General features: G+C 47.0%; 1 protein-coding gene across 1 annotated transcript in view; it reads left to right on the top strand.

The window, feature by feature from the left end:
- The window catches only part of CLN6 (CLN6 transmembrane ER protein), a 36,018-nt gene extending 17,981 nt beyond the window's left edge, over window positions 1-18,037 (top strand). The window contains exons 2-7 of the mRNA XM_043987886.1: window positions 952-1,066; window positions 4,593-4,691; window positions 7,870-8,058; window positions 8,997-9,052; window positions 13,925-14,047; window positions 15,860-18,037. Coding sequence (XP_043843821.1) covers window positions 952-1,066; window positions 4,593-4,691; window positions 7,870-8,058; window positions 8,997-9,052; window positions 13,925-14,047; window positions 15,860-16,130 — 853 coding nt within the window. The 3' untranslated portion in view covers window positions 16,131-18,037. The remainder of the gene's footprint in view (window positions 1-951; window positions 1,067-4,592; window positions 4,692-7,869; window positions 8,059-8,996; window positions 9,053-13,924; window positions 14,048-15,859) is intronic.
- Window positions 18,038-20,664: the final 2,627 nt, after the last annotated feature.

The following is a 20,664-nucleotide window of genomic DNA, read 5'->3' as shown; positions in this document are numbered from 1 at the left end:
CTCTTCCCCAGCGCCAAGATGGGTCATAATTGTGACTCAACTTTCAGGTCTGTTTACGTTATTGCAGTCACTGTGGATGTTGTTCTCTTCCTGCTTACTTCACTCAGCCTCCCTCATACAGGTCTTCTCATTTTCCTCTGAATTCCTTATCACGGTCATTGTTTCTCAAGGCTCATTAATGCCATACTACATTCATATATAGTGATTTAGTCATCTTCTTTGTTAACAATTTTTTCTGTGCTTTTATTTTTGCAGTGCTTCACACAAAACATGCTGCTGTGAATACTTTTAGGGGTGTGTGTTTAGGTCCCTCTCTCTCTCTCTCTCTCTCTCTCTCTCTCTCTCTCTCTCTCTCTCTCACACACACACACACACACACACAGAGAATCAAATTACTTGTCCACACTTTCCCTCACTTGCTCTTCATATCAGTCCTGTGAGGTGAGTCGTGAGGCTATAGGTTATCATTCCCATTTTGACAGATGAGAAATTCGAAATCCAAAACTACACATTGAAAGAGTGGCAGTAATAGAACTCAGTTTTTTTCCTCCCAGGCCAGCACTACGATGTTGGGCGTTAAGAAGGTGCACAGCAAAAAAAATACCCCCAAAATTTAAAGCAATTTTGCATCTCTTATATCTTCCATACTTTTGTGTGTGTGTTTTGTCCTATTGAGGATGGTGAGGGAGAGTAAGGGGAGGATCCAGATCTAGGAATTCATTGATGTGGAGAGTTCCTAGGGTGTAAATTCCTTCCTTCAACTCGGTTTAGCAACTCATAGGTAATGCATAATTTTAGTTAGTTACCTTGGGGTACTAAGAGGGTGACTGCCAGCATGTGTCAAAGGCAGGGCTTGAACCCAGGTCTCCTAACCTCAGAGGCATAGCCGCCTATGAAAGGCAAGAGAGAGAAGGATGATGATTCAATCACCCTGCTTCCATTTCTTCCCAGGCATCCCACGGGCAAAGCTGAAGATGGGTCCCGAACCTCTCCTTTCCATCTTGACCTATGGTTCTACTTGACGTTGCAGAATTGGATTCTGGATTTTGGCCGCCCCATTGCCATGGTGAGTAGGAAACTACAGAGAAGGTTTATATGGTACAAATTGTCGGCCATGAATGTCAGAAAAAAAGAGACATTAGATATAAATTTTGGGGGGGGGGCAGTGAGGGTCAAGTGACTTGCCCAGGGTCACACAGCTAATGTCAAGTGTCTGAGGTCAGATTTGAACTCAGGTCCTCCTGAATCCAGTGCCCGGTGCTTTATCTACTGCACCACTATAGCTGTCCCCAACATTAGATAGAATTGCCCATAGAATTGTCTCATTTTGCATCTTGGCTTGGTAAGTGAGCAGTTGGGTTAAGGAGAATGTATGTGTGCATGGGTGTGTATGGGTAGGAATGCCCATCTATGAGCATATGATTGATGTTAGATGGTGACCCCATTCACAGTAGGGGGGAGGGATTGGACATAGGGATGTGGGGGTGGTTGGGGTGACGAGCTTGATTTTGAGGAGTTAGAGCTACATGCCAGAAGACTAGAACTTGAAGCCAGGTGAGGAAGACCTTTCCCACTGCTCAGTCAGTGACTTCTTAGGGATGTCCCCCCTTCTTAACCTTTTGTGTGTCATGGTCCCCTTTGGCAGCCTGGTGAATCCTTTGCACTGCCCTCGGAATAATGCATAAAACAAAATATATAGGATTAGGAAGGAAACCAGCTATAATGAAATAGTTTTCAAAATACTTAAAAGAAAAAACTAATTCAGGAATCCCAGGGTAAGAGTCTTTGCCTAAACCTCAGTTGCCCTTACTATACTAGGGGAGAACACTGTACTAGCAGTCATCATCAATAGACGCTTATCAAGTAGGTGTTACTTGCTGGGGTTGGCAGAGATAGGAAGGGACAAGGCTACTTTATTGTTCTCTGCTGGGTAGCAGAACCAGCAAATAAGGCTCTGTGGCCCCAGGCAGGGTGGGGCTCAAAATTGTGCCCACCCATGTGTCACACTGCCCAGCAGAGCCTTTGGGGCCTTACTAGCATATGTTGTTTCACTCATCTAAAATACATGTGTCATGGAAAACTTAAAACCTTGTCTTGGATTTATAAAACACATTATTTATAAGAAGCATCTTGGAAGAGTGAATAGAGCATGGCCTTGCTCGAAGACCTGGGTTTAAGACCCAGACCAACCCCCCCCCCCCTTTCCCCCAACAAACACTGGCTGCAGCAGATACTTAACTTGAAAATACTCCTCCCATGGGGCCTGAACCAGATGAAAATGTAATTGGAAAATGTCTAATAAAATAATTTAAAATACAGTACAACATAGATTATGTTAATTTGTGGTTTTCTAAATGAATGTGCAACACAGGGGTCCGTTTCTGCTCTAGTTTGACATCTTTGCTCTAGACAGTTCTTTAAGACCCTTAGGTTGCAGCTGAAGTGCTGATCTGCATCAGTAGAGGGAGTTTCCTCATCCGAGAGTTCTGTTAGTGAAGTCACATGTCTTCTCCCTGTTCCCTTCTTCCTAATACTTAAAAAGTGTTTCCCACTCTGCTCAAAGCATTGTGAGCTCCAGGCCACTGCCAGCCTTGCTTTCCCTGGGGTCAGACTGTGCTTTCAGACATTATGCTGGGCTTTTAGTGTCTTGACCAGCGATGACTGATTATGTACCCTCAGCCAAATCATTCTCTGAGATGCAATAGTCACTCAACAAGTATTTATTAAGCACTTGCTACATGCCAGGCACTTTGATAGGAGCCCAGCATCTAAAAGTTAAGGGGACACAATGTACTTTTCCATTGAGAGAAACAATGTATGCACAGATAAGTAAAATACAAAATAATATAAATTAATGTGGGGTAGGAGGAAAGGCACTAACAGCTGGAAAATCCAGAAAAGACTCAAGTAGAAAGTGACCCTTAAAAGATGAACCTTACAGGAAGCTAAGGAGTATAAAAGGTGAATTGAGGAGAGTCTGCATTCCAGGCATGGGGACAGACAGAGAGCCCAAGTCGGCCATTTTGGCTGGATACAATATAGATGATAATAACTGTTCCCACCAACCCCACAAAATTGTGTTTTTTAAAAATTATTGATATCTTTTGTCTTTACATAGCCAAAATTACTCCCTATCCCTCTTCCTCCTCTCAGAGAACCCTCCCATGTAACAATTTTTTTTTTTTACAGAAAAACAAGAGGAAAAAAATCAGCAAAACTGATTGGTTCACTAAAAAAAATGACAATATATGTAATGTGCCTTAGCAGTGAGTAAGAGAAAAATAATCAAGAAAATCAACACACACACACACACACACATATACCCCAACCCCCAAATCTACAAGTATATGGAGTTTCACACTTGTGAACCCCTTACTTCTATAAAGGAGTGGGGGGAAGTGCCATCTCCTCTTTCTTCTTTGGGACCAAACTTGTTTGTCATTTTGCAGCATTCGTTCCTTATTTCTTTGTGGTGGTGGCTCTTCCCATTTACACTGTGGTGTACCCATTGTGTATGTTGTGTTATCGTATTCTCTGCTTCCTCAGCTCTGCATTCAGACACCATGTCCCATCCTTTGTGTCTATCATATTCACAGTTTCTTACAGCACTTTAGTACTCCATGACCTTCCCATACCACATTTGCTTAGCCATTCCCCAGCAGAGGGGTATCTCCTTTGTTTCCTGAAGCATGCTATTTTTCACTTTCATTTTTTTTCCTTTTAATCAAGTTTTCTTGTACAAAATGACAAATATGCTAATGTTTTACATAACCATACATGTATAACCCTTTTTTTTTTTAAAGTGAGGCAGTTGGGGTTAAGTGACTTGCCCAGGGTCACACAGCTAGTTAAGTATTAAGTGTCTGAGGCTGGATTTGAACTCAGGTATTCTTCCTGACTCCAGGGCCAGTGCTCTATCCACTGTGCCATCTAGCTGCCCCTATAACCCATTTTTGATAGTTTGCCCCCTCAGGGAAGGGGGAGCGGAGGGAGGGAAAGAGAGATAAAAATTGGAACCCAAAACTATAAATAAAAATATTTCTTATTAAATAAATAAAAGAAAGTTCTGCCATACATACTTAGGTGTATATGAGACCCTTCCCTCACAGGGTGTATATAAGCACTTTGGAAAGTCAACGGCAGTTCCTTTACTCTTGCCCTTCCTTCAGCCCAAGGTGTGTCCTCTACCATTGCTTACCGAAAGTGTAAGAGCACCCTGCAGACAGTGGCAGTGGTGCACAAGCCCTGGAGATTGAGTTCAAGGAACTGAGCCTGAGCCCAGCAACGACACTTATGAACCTCTGGGCAAGGCACAAACTTCCCAGCCTCAATTCCCTCATCCATAAAATGGGAGTCCCTGCTACCTCCTTCACAGGGTTATTGTTGAACTTGTATAGACTCTAACTCGACGCTGGAGTGGGATCCAGCAGCAACTTAAGGATTCTGGTTTGTTTCCTGCTCATTCGGGTTGGGGGCGGGAGGGGTTTGGCCTGGAGCAGAGAAGCATTAATGAGACTCTTGACAAGCTCCTGCATTGCTTAACCTAACAGACAAAACTCAGAAGTCTCATGGACATCTTTTTTTTTCCGCAGATAATTTTCCCTCTAGAGTGGTTTCCACTTAACAAGCCCAGCGTGGGAGACTACTTTCATATGGCTTATAATGTCATCACACCATTTCTCTTACTCAAGGTAAAACCTAGAGACACAAAAGTCAGTCTCCCCTCAGAACAGCTTCCAGCCTCCTCCCTCAGCTGCTTAGCCTCCACTATGGGCACAGTACCAATACGGATGCTTGGAAGGAAGGATGAAGCTCCCTAGTCTAGCGCCTGCTGCCTGGAAGGTTCCCTTGTGTTGTAGGCAGAGTTCTGGGTTGATGGTTCTGCTGGGTTCTGTTTTTTTGTTCTGACACTAACACTATATAATATTGGGGAAGTTGCTTCGCCATTCTGATCTTCAGAATATCTGTCAAGTAGACATGATGGCTTGTTTAGTAAGTGTCAAGTATCTGAGGCCAGATTTGAACTCAGGTACTCCTGAATCCAGGGCCAGTGCTTTATCCACTGTGCCACCTAGCTGCCCCGGATTGTTTTTTTTAAAAGTCTCAAGACAATGACTCTGCCCTCAAGGAGCTCACAATCCCCTCATTAGGGGGAGACCACAAGCAAACAGGCATGCATAGACAAGTTATATATGGAATAAATAGGAAATAAGTAAGAGAGGGGAGGCATTAGAATTAAGAGGGGTTGGGAGAACATAGTGTGACTATTAACTCTCCTGTTCTAAATATTATACCCTTTTAGCACAGGATAAAATAAATAGCATTAACTTTTTTGGCCTCCATGTCACTTTTTTTTTTTTTTTGGTGAGGCAATTGGGGTTAAGTGACTTGCCCAGGGTCACACAGCTAGTAAGTGTTAAGTGTCTGAGGCCAGATTTGAACTCAGGTCCTCCTGACTCCAGGGCCAGTGCTCTATCCACTGCGCCACCTAGCCACCCCCATGTCACACTTTTAACTGATTTTCAATCAATCACTCAATAAACACTATGTGCCCAGCAGTGTTCTTAAGCGTTGGGGATACAAAAAAAGAAAAGACAGTTCCTGCCGTCAAGGAGTTTACTATCTAATGGACTTGTGGTCCACTGTACGCTCCAGATCTTTATCCATGCCTCCTCTATTCTATACTTTTGAAGTTGCTCCTATTTCTGTTTTACTTAACATAGAACTCAGATCAAGATTGACTTGAACCCTGGTTTGAACTCATCTCCCCAGCAAAGAGTAACACTTGGGATCTACTCCCAGTGAGTAGAAGGGAGGGCCAGCTACAGAATGGCCCAAGTTTAAGATGAACTCCCCTGGCAACAGAGGCCCCTGGGGAGGACTGATAGAGCAGGCTGATGCAGCAGGTTAGTCACTGGCAGCCTCAGTGTAGGCTGGGTCTTTTAGTCATAAGGTGCACCAGGAAAGCTGGCACCTCAGCAGATGATCCAGGTTGAGTCAGGCTCTGGGCCCTGGGGACCAAGTGACTGAAACAGCAAACAGCTCCTGCCCTCCTGGAAACAAACAGGAGGCACAAAATGGTGACCGCTCTGCCTGCCCCAACCAAGGGAATGGCTCCCTCCCTCCTCACTGCTGGGAAGGCTTTTCAGTACAGTCATGGAAAGGGCTTGCCTGTGCTTGTGATTGCTCTTCATGGGAGGCTTTCCCTCAGACCCTGAGAGCTCCTTGAGCAGGGACCAGGCTGGGGGGGTTGGTTGGTTTTGTTTTGAGGGGTGGTTTTTTTCCCTCTCCTTGTGTCCCTACTATTTAGCACAGTGTCACCCAGAGGAGGCACTTCTTAAATGAAGGTGAGGGAAGGAGTGCAGTGCTGCAGATTGATGTTTAGAACCATAGGCCTGAGGGACGAAGAAGGGTGTGGTGTGTGCTTTAGGAGCCCCACTGCTCAAGCCCAGGGAGAGAGGCGGTGCAGACACTTCTCCAGGAAAGCAGGCTCCCAGGCAGACGATCTGACCTCTGCTTCCCTCACTCTAATTAGAAAGGGGCCAGCAGTGGGAGGGTTCCCTACCTCGGCCGCACCCCCCACCCCCCACCCCGACACACACACAGGCTCTCTCAAGGCATGTGTGCACACACATATCCCCTCTGGTTCACATGTCTATCCTGGAACATGGGGTTAACTTAGAGCAGATGAACAGGGAGAGAGAGCGAGAGTGAGAGAGACAGAGACAGAGAGAGAACAAGAGCTTGAACGCAAGTGTGATCACTCCTCCTCACTCTTAATGGTACCTCAGCATGAAATTTAATTAAATTCCCTTTCATGTATGTCTTTGAACCTGTTGTTGAAAGTAATATATAGTCCTTACTTTCCAGAAGCTAGAAGGGGAAACAAAACACATAAACACACATACTTGTTTACCTGAAGAATAATTAGTGAACCACAATATAGACAATATAGAATCAATCATAAAACTGAATGTAATCAAAGGAAACAGTTATGGTTAAGTGGAGAGAATGCTAGATTTGGGATTGGAGAAGCAAGGTTCAAATTCTAGTTGTGCTTTTTACTGCCCATATGAATTTGGGCAAATAATTTCACTTCTCTCCTTAGTTTCCACATCTATGAAACAAGGGGTGGGCTTATTGATTTGTTTTCTTTGTTTTTTAAATTAGTTTTTTTCCCTCAATTAACAAGCATTTTTTTCTCACCCTCCCACTTTGTCTCCCCACATTGATAAGGAAAAGAAAAACAAAACCTTGCTTTGTAACAGATTCACATAGTCAAGCAAAAAGGGCTTGTTGATTTCAAAAGTCTCTTCCAGTTCTAAATATATGATCCTTAAGGGTCAAGCAAGTGTGATGTAAGGAGGGAGGTTCAAGTGCTGTGGGAGACCCAAGAAGGGAGAATTAAGGGGAAGCTGGAGCTTTCTGGGAAGGCTTCATGGAAATGTGACTCAAGCTGTGTCCTGAAGAATGTAAAGGGTTTGAGCGGGCTGGGATGGGCAGGGCCTATACTGGGGACATATCACTTTGGGCTTTCAGAGTTTTTGGTAGAGATTTTTTGGCATGTGTTTGTTTTACTTAAAAAGAATCCCTTTTTCTCCCTCCCACATTCCTCCCTTTGAAAAAGAAACAAAAAACAAACCCTTCTATAATATGCATAGTCAAGCAAAAAGAAAAATTCCCATATTGTTCATAGCCAAAAAAATAAAGGCCATGTTTCTTTGGAAAGATGGAAGGTTTTTTAATTTTGAGTAAGAAACCTGAGTGAGAGGGGAGCAAGAGGTGTCAAGGCCATCCATTAGACACCACGGCCGACTGTTGGAACTGTTTCAGGTCAGAATGTGCTGAGTGCCTGGTTCTAATTTGCAGCTCATTGAAAGGTCCCCCAAGACCCTGCCTCGATCCATTGTGTATGTCAGCATCATCACCTTCATCATGGGCTCCAGCATTCACCTGGTGGGAGACTCTGTGAACCACCGCCTGATCTTCAGCGGCTATCAGCACCACCTGTCTGTCCGAGAGAACCCTATCATCAAGAACCTGAAGCCAAAGACCCTGGTAAGAGGACTCCCCTCTACAAGAAATTAGTTACGTTATGTAGCATTCAGTAGATGATCATCAGAAGTACTTTCACACACATGTGGGTGTGAAAGTATGCTTTGTTTTGCACCATAATCACCCTGACAGTGCTTTGTCCCAAATAGCATACTGTTCTCCTAGACCACCTTCCAGACTACCATTTGTGGGTGCTACTGATAGGTTTCAAGCAGCTTTGCGGGGGCGGAGTGGGGTGGGGTGGTGGTGCAGGCCTGTACCCTGCTTCTGGGGGGTGCTGAGGCTGCTGCGGCTGCTGCATTGCTTGAGCTCAGGAGTTCCTAACTGCCATGGGGTACCCTCACTAAGTCTGATGTCAGGATAATGAACTACCTAAGGAAGTGTCAGAAGAATGGAGTAGGTTAAACTTCTTTACCAGTCAGTATTAGGATTGGGCCCATGAGTAGCCACTGTACTTTCACCCTGGACAAGATAAAGGGAGCCAATCTCAAAACAAAAACAAACCCAAACTCCAACAACACAGTATGAGAGAGCTGTGTGTACATGCATTTTGAGCCCCAAAACATTCTGTGGCCAAACTGGCATTCAGTCCCCAGAAGTCCTTTAGAACAATGTTTTAGGAAAAGAAGCCTTTATCTCCCATCCACACTTGACCACCAATTAGCTTATCGGATTAGAGGGCAGGGCCCTGAGAAGATAGATAGAAAGGCTACAAAGGTAAGGTCCCACACAGGAAGCAGGAAGGAAGAAAAGATTCACAAGGTCAGTCCCTGCCAGTCATGGTATGAGGCTCGTGGCTGTTCTGGAATAGGAAGAGACGGACACTAAAAGGCACAAGGGGGACTCCAGAAACCAGTCATGTTCAGCTTCACCATCTAAGAGCTGCCATTAGGGGGCCTGAATTAAGGGTGTCTAACAGGCTTTATTTCCTTTCCCTGCAGATTGACTCCTTTGAGCTACTCTACTACTATGATGAATATCTAGGGCACTGCTTGTGGTGAGTGATTAGAGCCTTGTGGTTTGGGGGAGAGGATGGGGCACAGCCCCCAGAAGTGTCCCCATCTCTCAGACAGGTTTTTCACTTCCGTAAATGGTATTATCAGTGCTGCTCCCTTAGTACCCATGGGTTGTCACTAGAGGGCAGTAAGAGGCTTTCTTCGTTCTCCCAGGATTGGGGCTAGTGACTGGTCCTCTGTGTGTGTTGGGGGGGTTCATTTGCCACACTACAGCACTGCTTCTGCTTCTGCGGGCCCCCCCACCTTTAATATTTGTTCTTGAGTGGTCTTTGATAATATTCTACAGAAAATCTCCTACTCTGTTGAACTGTGAGATGGTGTTAATGGATAAGGGTTATTTGAATGTAACTTTTATGTGTGTAGAGAGATGAATAAGGACCAGTGGGTAAGTCTAGCCTGAATCATGCTGTGTAGTGAGAGAACACAGAACTAGATTCAGAATGCAGAAAGGCTGGAACCCACAGCTAAGTAGGGAAGGCTGGGGTGGGCCAGAAGGCTCCTTTCTGCTGTTTAGAGCTGATTATCCATATCAGAAGTTTCAAACTCAGGGCCACAAGCAGCCGCAAAACTCCACACTGTGGCCTGAACCAGATTAAAATGTCATTGGGAAGGGGCGGCTAGGTGGCGCAGTGGATAAAGCACCGGTCCTGGATTCAGGAGTTCCTGAGTTCAAATCCAGCCTCAGACACTTGACACTTACTAGCTGTGTGACCTTGGGGAAGTCACTTAAGCCCCATTGCCCTGCCAAAAAAAAAAAAACAAACCAAAAAATGTCATTGGGAAATGATGAACAAAATACATTTAAATGTAATATAACATAAGTAATGTTAATTTATGGTTTCCTAAGTCAGTCTGTGACTTGTAGGGATCCATTTCTATTTGAGTTTGACATCCTCAAATACATAGCAGCAGCTGGGCCTTCCTCCCTTTGCTACTTAGCAGTCATTTTAGTCAACTCTCCTTGATTTCCTATTCCATCCCCCAAAGCACCAGACAGCGTTTTTTCCCCACGCTCATCAACCCCCTGCCTTCTGCACCCACCACAGGTATTTTGGTCTCCTACTAGTGAGAAGATTGTGGTTATCCATTATATAAGCATCAACCCTCCTTCACACCACAGACTTGAACCACCCCTCCTTCCTCATGAGTCAGAGAAAGAGGCATCCCTACTCCACCTCTGCATCTGTGTTCTTGATCCTCATCCCGTCCTGCTCCATCAGTCATTCTCTTGTGAACATCTCTCTCTTCACTGGATCCTTCCCATCTTGGTACAGATATATTTTGGTCTTCTTCCCAGTCCTTAAAAAATTTTTTCCTGAAACCTTCTATACCCTCAAATTACCCTCTTCCCTTTATCTTCCCTTTTACCCTCAAACCTCTTGAATAAATAATCTGCATCTGATGCATAGACTTCTTCACTGCTGTTTCATTCCTCCATCCCTTGTATTCAGACCTCTTTCCTGACCAGTTTCTGGAACCTTCTGACTGGAGTCAATAGCAACCTCTTTATTGCTAAATCCAATGGCTTTTCTCAGCTCTCATCTTCCTTGACCTTACATTTGACTGCTTATCACCCATCACCTCTAGATACTCTCCTTCCTTTGCTTTCCTGACCCCTCAGACTCTTGGTTCTCCTCCTGCCTCTAGAGCTTCTTATGCCCAGTCTTTGCTACCTTTACTGGGAACTTAATGTAGGGGGATCGAGAGTACAAGCAGAGGTCATCATTGATTCAAGTGCACAAGTACGCCACCATTTTGAGTTCTATGCCTTCATCGCAGGGGCTAGGGAAGCACAGGAAGGTGTTAGGGTTGTTGTTTCCATCTGGGGTCACCTCTTTGTGTTCCCTGATGCCTGTGGGTTTACAGCTCACACGCACATACCACAGTGTGTTTCTGGGGACCTGTTTTGAGGACATTTATGGTGTAAATGCCTCCGACTCCAGAGCAACTGCAGGACCTTGTGATGAGCTGCCTCTCCTCTTCCCTTGCCTTGCCTTGCCTTGCTGGGGCTTTTACCAGTGTGTTCTGGAAGGATACAGAAAGAGACAGCAGGAGAGGGGGAGACAGAAACAGAGGCCGACCATCTGAGAGGAGGAGATTGAAAGGAAGTGTGACACACTGCATGAGACAGGGAGATGAAACCAGAACATGTGTGATCGTGGGTGTGTGAGGGAGAGGTTGTGTGGGTGTGCTAAAGAGGAGAGATTATGTATCAGAGATTTCCATACTGGTCCAAATATAGGCTACATCCCTGACGTAAATGGCTTCAAAGGGAATAGCTACAAATACGTAGCCAAAAACATCAATGTATGTATCGAGAAATGGTTGTACAGGTTCTTGCATCTTTTTTAAATCACGCCAGTATATTGGGCCTGAAATGAAGGGAGATACTAGGACCTCGGAAGCAGGAAAGATCTGCCTTCTCCCGCCTGGAATACTGGCAGCAAGGGGCAGAATCACAGGTTGCACTTTGGCTTTATGTAAGCCAGGTTAGGAGAAAAGTTTCTTAGATTTAGACCGAGAGAGAGGGGTGGGGGAAGCTGTGTCTGAGCAGGCACAGAATCCATTTGGAGGCTGCCCACAGATCTTACTCTTCCTTTCAGTTTATTTTTGCCCTTGTCGTGGCCATGGCCTAGATCCCCTTTCTTCTTCACACTGCGGGCCCTGCCTCTCCAGGCAGTTCTCCTGGCCAACACAGGGCCAGGGACCATTGCCATGGTGGGGGTTTGGGGTGGGAGGAAGAAGGGAGGAGAGAAAGTGTGTATGTGTGGGCCGGATGCATACATTCACACTTGATTTGAAAAAGAGATGTGTGCAGCACTACTCAAGGATCAAGTGCCATGCTGCCTTTTCTGATCAGAATGGGGCTTCCCCAGACCTGCCTGGACCCTTCCTTAGGAGGCCAGGTCATTTGAGGTAGTGGTTTTCTGAGTGGAGCCGTGGATTACAGCCATCTAGGACCACAGTCCTTTCAACATTTCTCCATTCTTTTCCCTTCCACCTCTGGCCGCCTGCGTGGCTGCCCAGAGACTGAAAAGTCTCAGGGAGATTCAGACCTAGACAGACAGACAGACAGACAGACAGACAGAGACACACACACACACACACACACACACACACACACTCTCTCTCTCTCTCTCTCTCTCTCTCTCTCTCTCTCTCTCTTTGCCTGTTCCCCAGTTACAGCTCTGCATCGTGGTCATAAGGTATCACCCCAACCCACTTGCTTTAGATTTTTGGGTGGAAATAATGAGTATCATAGGTGAGAAGGTTTGAAAGGGTGGCATTTATATCCCACCCCCCCACCCCAACTCAACCTCTATTTCACATTTCCCTACTTCTGTTGAGGACTCCACCAGGTTTGTAGCCCAGGTGTTATCTTGCTCAGTTGCTCTTTGTCTCTGTGACTCTCTCTCCCTACCCTTTTTCCCTATCCCACCCCTCTTTTTTCCTCTCTCTCTTTCCCCTATTCTTCTCCCTTCTCCCCCTGCCCCTTACCCTCCTATATAATAACTTGTCAGATCTTATCATTTCTATTTCTACGAATTTTAAGAAATTTGTTTCCCAGTGACTTTTTTTTTTTAGTGAGGCAATTGGGGTTAAGTGACTTGCCCAGGGTCACACAGCTAGTAAGTGTTAAGTGTCTGAGGCCGGATTTGAACTCAGGTACTCCTGACTCCAGGGCCGGTGCTTTATCCACTGCGCCACCTAGCTGCCCCTTTCCCAGTGACTTCTACCCATTGGTCTTAGTTCTGACTTTGGGGGGCCAATTAGAAAAATTCAATAAATCTAATCCGACAGATACTTACTAAGCACCATGGGGTTGACACAGACTAAGCTCGCATTTGGCTGTCACATCACACCATTAACTCACATTGAAACACAGAATGTCCCTCTTGAGTCTTATCTTCTCCAGGCTAAACATGTCCATTTCTTTCAACTGATGTTTATAGGACACAGCTTCTGCTTTCAGTCCATAAACCTGCATAAACTGCTTTCTGACTACACTCCCTTTACCTCTCCTATCCTCTAACTGTATAGTTGTTTTTTTTTTAACCTAAGGCTAGGACTTGGCCTTATTTTTTTTTTTTTTTAGTGAGGCAATTGGGGTTAAGTGACTTGCCCAGGGTCACACAGCTAGTAAGTGTTAAGTGTCTGAGGCCGGATTTGAACCCAGGTACTCCTGACTCCAGGGCCAGTGCTCTATCCACTGCGCCACCTAGCTGCCCCCAAGGACTTGGCCTTATTAAAGTTCATCTTGTTAGATGAGGCCCATTGTCCCAGCAGCAGGATCTTTTGGGATCCAGATTCTGCCCTCCATTGTTTTAGCTCTGTCTCTCAAGCCCTTGGATAAAAAAAGCCATTCACATTTTCATCCAAGTCCTTGATAAATATGGTGACAGACCATGGTCAAGAAAAGAACTTGGTTCCCCACTACTAGAGATTTCCAGCACTCTTTGGGTCCAGTCATTCAGCCAGCGTTGATTCCATTTAACTACAATGGTCTCTCCATCTTGTCCACAAGGATGTAATGCAGGTATCCCGTTTGTAGGGCAATTTGGTGAAGGGGCAGGGGGGAAGCTTCCTGAAGGGTCACTTAGACTCCTACCCTGTTGGTTATGCCCAAGAGAGAGGAAGTGACTTGCTTTTCTATGAATAAAGGGAAAGGCTGGAGGAGGCCAAAGACACTTAGCACACACCCCCTCCCCCTCCCCCCCTCCCCTATTTATTCCCAGGCCTTCTTCACAGCCCAAGCATACACTTCCCTACTGGGACTGAGGAGTAGAGGCCCAGGGTGGCAGTGGATCAGGCACAAGGTGGGGAAGACTCAAAGGCTCTGGTCTTTCTTCCAGGTACATCCCTTTCTTCCTCATCCTCTTCATGTACTTCAGTGGCTGCTTCACCACTGCCAAGAAGGAGAGCAGGATGCCTCGGTCAGCTCTGCTCCTGCTGGGGCCCAGCAGCCTGTACTATTGGTAAGTAGGGCAGCTGCCTTGCTGGTGATGAGTGTGGAGGTGCAGGGAGGACCCAGGGCACTTAGGAACATGGGAAGAGATGGATCAGAGTGGGCTGCTTAGCATGCACACCCATCCAAAGGCATGGTCCAAGTGACCTCAGAAAGCCCCGAGTCAGTGACGGATCTGATCAGTGCTTATTGTGTGTCTGCTTCAGTGCTGGGGTCTTTGGGGGCTGGTGAGGAAGCACAAAGACAAGCCCCTGCTTTCAGGCAGCTTAGTCTCTTCTTTTTATTTTATTTTATTTTATTTGCGGGTTAAGTGACTTGCCCAGGGTCACACAGCTAGTGTCAAGTTTCTGAGGCTGGATTTGAACTCAGGTCCTCCTGAATCCAGGGCCGGTGCTCTATCCACTATGACACCTAGCTGCCCTAGGTTGACCTTGGCCAACAGAAGAGCCAGCTTTTGTTTTGTTTTTTGGTGGAGCAATTGGGGTTAAGTGACTTACCCAGGGTCACACAGCTAGTAAGTGTCAAGTGTCTGAGACCAGATTTGAACTCAGGTCCTCCTGAGCTGAGTCTCTTCTTAATGAAAGTCATATAAATGGAATAGCTAAGCAATAAACTACAGCGCTGGCCCTAAGTGTAACAAGTTTGGTTTGTGGTGAAAACTGGTTGCAGGGAGCTCCCAGGGGAGAAGCCTGGTCAGTGGTATCTTGGGTGTTCTGATGTAAGGTTTGGGGAGAGGGATGCCAGGACCCGGCATGGTCTGGGAAGCTTGAGCTGGGCCATCATCCCTCAGTGGGGATTTAGAGTCACAGAACTTGGGTTTGAATCCCAATTTTGTCATTTGCTGCCTTTGTGACCTTGGACAGGTTGTGTAACTGTCCTGGGCACATTTCCCTGTATCTGTGAAATATGAGGTTGTACTCAATCTCTAAGACCTCTTTAGCTCTAAATCTGTGAGCCTCTAATTAGAATTTTGATAAACAGAGGAGGAGGAGGAGGAGGAGGTGGAAGAGGAGGAAGAGAGCCACTCTACTCGGGGACTCAAGCAAAGGCATTGTCTGAAAATGAGGGGGGTTCTCTAGGGGCCTAGCTGGGGAGGAGAGAAGTCGAGCTTGACTAGAGCAGAAGACAGACAGATAGGATTGGAGAGAGGGCAGAGACCCCTGAAGTGGGACAGAAGAGACCGGATTTGGTATAGTGCTGGTCCTGCACCTCCCTGTTGCTCTAAACCTTCCTAGTTTAAAAAATCTAACAAATACACATTGTTCTTTTTGAAATGACCACTCTGTAAAGAAGGTGGGGCAGGTTGGGGCCCAGAGAGGTAAAGTAACTTGCCCAGAATCTCACAGCTAGTGAGTGGCAGAGGCAGGACAGCACGCTGGGTCAGTGACAGTTGAGAAATACCCTAGGTTCTTGAGGAAGGGAGGTCATGTGGGCTCTGCTACTATAGAGCAGAGGGGTCAAACTCAAGGCCCTGAGCCACCCCCACTCCCAAATTCTTGTAAACCAGATAGAAATGTTTAACCAACTAAACACAAATACAGTGCAACATGGATAATGTTACTTTGAGGTTTTCTCAGTAGCTACAGGATCCTTTTCTCTTCGCCTTTGACACCACTGCTCTAGAGCAGCATCTCCTGAGTTCCAGTCCCCATGGGACTGGGGGCACGTTTTAACTCTCTGACCCTGAGTTTGCTCTTCAGGAAACTGAGGGACTAGATACCTGAGAGGTGCCCTGCCCATAGAGCCATGATCCTGTGGAGGGGAGGAGGGGGATACAAGGATGGTCTTCTGACTTCCTGTCTGTCTTCCTGGGAAACCCAAGGTATCTGGTCACTGAAGGGCAGATCTTCATCCTCTTCATCTTCACCTATTTCGCCATGATGGCGTTTGTGATGCACCAGAAACGGAAGCGCCTCTACCTAGACAGCAACGGACTCTTCCTCTTCTACACCTTCTTCTTCACGCTCCTGTTCGTGGCTCTGTGGGTGCTGTGGCTGTGGAACGATCACACCCTCAGGAAGAAATACCCCGGGGTCATCTACATTCCAGAACCGTGGGCCTTCTACACCCTCCATATCAGCAGGCGCCCCTGAGTTCCTCAGGGCCTGCGGCTGAGAGGGTTTTCTTGGGAGGGATTTTGTGTGAAACTCTGTTGGGAAGAAGCCACCCCCTTCCCAACCTCCCCCCAACAAAGCAAAACATGCTTCCCTCTGCCCTTCTTGTCCCTGTCCCCACCCCCACCCCAACTCAGTGGGCTTGTGGTGTGTGTGTGTATTGTTAGGTATCCACATCTTGTTTTGGTCTTTTCAGGCTTGGAGTTAGTTTTAGGAAACACAACATCACAGGGCTGAGAATGGGCCTTGTGCAACAATCTGCCTTGTACAAAAAGCCTTTCCAGGCCCAGTGGGTTTGCTGTGTTTGTGTTATGTGTTGTGATTGTAAAAACCAGCCAACAAGAGGCTCCCAGGTAGGGACCCATGGCCAGTGGTATCTTGGGTGGCCTGATGTAGGGGGGTGGGAGGAACCCTCGGCCCTGGGGCCATCATCCTTTTGAGGACCCAGTACATCTTCTCCATAGGCTCTTGTTTCCCCTTACTTGGAGGATGATAGAAGGGCTGGCCGATGCAGAGGCGGTCCTTTTGATCAGCTCAGCCCTGCTGGGGGGCATCCAGGGTTCTGGGGGAGCTGGAAATGCATAGGGAGGAAGGAGGTCCCATCCCCTGTCAGAGATTAGGTTTTTCTTGGCCTGTGGCTCATTTCCAGGATTCTTGTTCTGGTCTCACGACAGGATCTGACCTATGAGCCAGTTCCTCCCAAGGGGTCCAGCTCTTCCCCTCCTTGGGGGGGATAGTAGGGGTGAAGAGGGCTCTCTAGGGTTGCTCCTTTTTGCCCTTTCTGGACTTTGGAGTTGGCAGAAGCGTCTGCCAGTGCCTGGTGCCCTGGGTTCTTGAGGTTCTTGAGGTTCTCACTAGAAAGGTGATGAGCTGTGCCCTGAGTCTGAGGACCAGACAGTCTAAGCATAGACAAGAGTTCCTGGCCAGAAGGCCGCTCAGCAGGTGCTTCATCTGGTTTTGGCTGCAGCTCCTAGTAAATAATGGTCTGCTAAGGTGGGAAGGAGGTGGTGGTGGTGCCTGTGACATTTCCCTTCTTCGGAAGTAAATCATCTGAGTTCCAGGAAAACAAGCGAGCTCTGCCTCTGTTCCTGCTGCCTGGGAAAGCTCTGGGAGCTCTCCCAGCTGAGGCACGGCCGAGCTGCTGCCCAGCTGAGGGACAGCCGAGGGCCCCTGCTCCCTCCCAGGGCCTTTCCCCCTCCCTGCTCTGGAAGCCATTCTTCCCTCTTTACTTGAGGCCTCTTTTCAGCCTAAACCAAACTTGAAGAAACAGAATGTTTAGTCTAAAGACTCAGTGCTCACTCTCTTACTCCATGGGGAAGCTGGAGTCGGAGTGGGGCTGGGAGAAACCTTCATCACACATCCTGACTATCTTCCAGGATGCATTTAGGCAGCTACACATCATCCTGAGCAATGAGAGGGAGCAGGAGGTGGGGGGAAAGAGCCTGGATTCTCAGAAGGGGCGGCTTTTCAGCTAAGGTGGGGGCTCTTCCCCCACCCCCTCAAATTCAACCTGTAGCCTTGGCCTATCCTCTGTGCTGTGCACCCCATGAACAACTGGGTGGCCTCAGGCTTCCTCCTAGGAACTGAGTCCCCTTCTGAAGGGAGGGTTCCTCCTTGTGCTGTTGGTCAGCCAGGCTCTACTGTGCCTGGTTCTTTCCACTCAAGGCAAGGGCCTGTCCCAGATGCCTGCAAGGGTTCCCCCTCACCCTCCTGTTCTACTCAGGTGATCTATGCCCTGTCAGGGTTCCCCTTATCTAATGGCACATCTGAGCCCCAAGACTGGATGAGTCCCCCTGTGTATAGACTCACTGCCCTATCCCTAACTGTAAATATCTTGGCAGCCATGGCTGTAGTTAATGGGAGTCTAAATAAATGTGTGTACTTGAGTGAGGCCTGGGAAGACTGGTTTTTATTTCTGCGAGATCTCAGAAGTAAATGGTGGGGAAGGGCTCCCAGCCTGTGGGACCCTTCTTTCCCCCCCCCCAAAAAAAATTGACACCACCTTACTGAAATAAATAAATTCCTTTTGTGGGAACATACTTCATTTCTACAATCCTAAAACACTTTCCTGGGAGGCACTTAAAGCAATTCCCATCATTCCTCCAGGGGAGAGCTCAGGATTCTCCCAGATTCTAGTACAGACCAGAGAACCCAAGACCAGATCTAGAGACAAAAAGATGCCTGACCTGTGCTGGCACTGCAATGGGCCCAGCCCTGGTCCCAGGTGATGCAGAAGTGGAAGGAAGCCATGCAAATTTTGTCGAGGGGCTTGGATGGTTTGTGCCACTGAAACAAGGCAGGTCTTGCCTGTAACCTCTCACTTCCGGCTTCCCCCGGGGAGACAGCCCACAGAGCCCAAGGCCCATCTCAGCCTGGAGGGCTTAGAATTTACCAGCTGTTGGGAGAGGGCAGTGCTTCCCCAAGGGCCTCGAAGCCAGGCTGAGGAAGAGCAGCGGACAGTAGGGGAAAGAACACCCGGCTGTGTGACACTCAGCAAGTCACGACCTCTCCTGCTCTAGGCAGCCCTCTGAGCTGCAGGGAAGGTGCCAGCTTCAAAAGTGGCTTACAGGTGCTCTCTCACCTGGACCACAGAGTATTTAAAACTGGCAGGGGCCTCAGGCAGCCAAACTCAGTCTCTGATCCTATGGTCATCTAGTCCAACCCCTTCATCACAGATGAGGAAACTGAGGCACATGCCCTGAACTTGAAAGTCAGAATCCTTTATATACCTTAAAGCACTATGTAACTGTGGGTCCCGATCCTCATGACCACCCTATAAACTCCATTTTATGGATAAGGCTCAGAGACTTACCCAGGGAAAGAGGAATTACCCACGGGATTTGAACCCAGGTCTTCCTTCTTCCAAGCCCATTACTCTAACCTTTGAGCTAGCTACCTCTGGGATGCCTAGCATCACAAAGCTAGGAATAGAGCTCTGGTCTCACTAATGTGGGTGTAGGTATGGCGTCGGGGAAGGGGACGGGTGAAGTGGTAGGGCCTCTACAGAAAACACTTCCTTTCTGCAACCAAATAATCCCCTGATTTGGCTGACCTCAGGAGGGTCTCCCATCTGTGCCAGGATAGGGTTAGCAACACCTGTTTCACTTTGCTAATAGTAGATCATTGAAATACATATATATATATATATATATATATATATATATATATAGTTTGGGGGTTTTTTTTGTTTGTTTTGGGGTTTTTTGATATATTTTTAAGTGTGTGGTTTTTTGTTTTTGTTTTTTTTTCCAGGGCAATGAGGGTTAAGTGACTTGCCCAGGGTCACACAGCTAGTAAGTGTCAAGTGACTGAGGCCAGATTTGAACTAAAGTCCTCCTGACTCCAGGGCCGGTGCTCTATCCACTACACCACCTAGCTGCCCCCTTATATTTTTTTTTAAAGAAAAAATAGTGGGGGTCATGGCCTGACCTTAAGAAGTGTGATCAACCAATCACAGGGTGGGAAGATGGCTGGAATCCTACCCTGCCTTCATAAATTATTTGGCTTGTCTCCGATAGAACTATACCTTCTTTATACCCCATCACACCCCTATTCTGCTCCCAACCATTCCCTTTCGGAGGTAGGCATTGGTCCTCCGGGCAGCTGTAACATAACCACAACTGCTATCCCAGCACCCAAAGCAGCAGCTGCTCACATGCCATTGGGATAATATCGTCTAGCTAATGACATCCCCTATACCTCCCCACCTCTCTCCACAACAGACTGCATGTGATGTCAGAGGCAGGCTACTCTCTGCTCCAAGTAATGACTGCTGAGCCCAAGCCCTGGCTGCTCCCTTCTGTTAGATTGGGACAGTGAGCCGTGAGATCTTCATAGTAGATCTCGTTACATTATCTGTTATCCTACCCAGGTTTCTTCCAAGCTTCCCCTTACTGTTAAGGACACCGACATCCCTTTAGTCACCCATGTTACAACCTTAGCATTATCCTCAGCTCTTCCCTCTCCCTCATCCCACCCATCCATCCGGCTGTCAGATCCTGTCATTTCTGGTATCTGTCCTCTGACCCCTCTTCTCTATTCTCACAGCCACCATCAGGCCCTCACTGGCTCATGCACACACCAGCAGCCTAACTGGTCTCTCCTGATTCTACTCTATCCTCCACACAGTTGCTAAGGTGATTTTCCTTAAAGCGGCTGCCACTTACCCAGTAAATTCTTTTTTTTTTTTTTAAGTGAGGCAATTGGGGTTAAGTGACTTGCCCAGGTTCACACAGCTAGTAAGTGTTAAATGTCTGAGGCCGGATTTGAACTCAGGTACTCCTGACTCCAGGGCCAGTGCTCTATCCACTGTGCCACCTAGCTGCCCCTACCCAGTAAGCTCTTATTGGTTCCTTCATGGCTCTAGAACCAAATATTATTTCACTTTTGTCTTATTCTTTAAAATTTTCTAATTTTGTATAAGTTCTACAAACCACACAATTATCAGTCCACTTGCACATGTATATAATTTATAAGTAAGTGTGCACATGTGGTGGTGGTGGGGTGCTCACTT

Source organism: Dromiciops gliroides, chromosome 2 (genome assembly GCF_019393635.1).
Source record: "Dromiciops gliroides isolate mDroGli1 chromosome 2, mDroGli1.pri, whole genome shotgun sequence".
NCBI lineage: Eukaryota > Metazoa > Chordata > Mammalia > Microbiotheria > Microbiotheriidae > Dromiciops > Dromiciops gliroides.
This window is presented reverse-complemented; position numbering and strand designations above follow the sequence as displayed.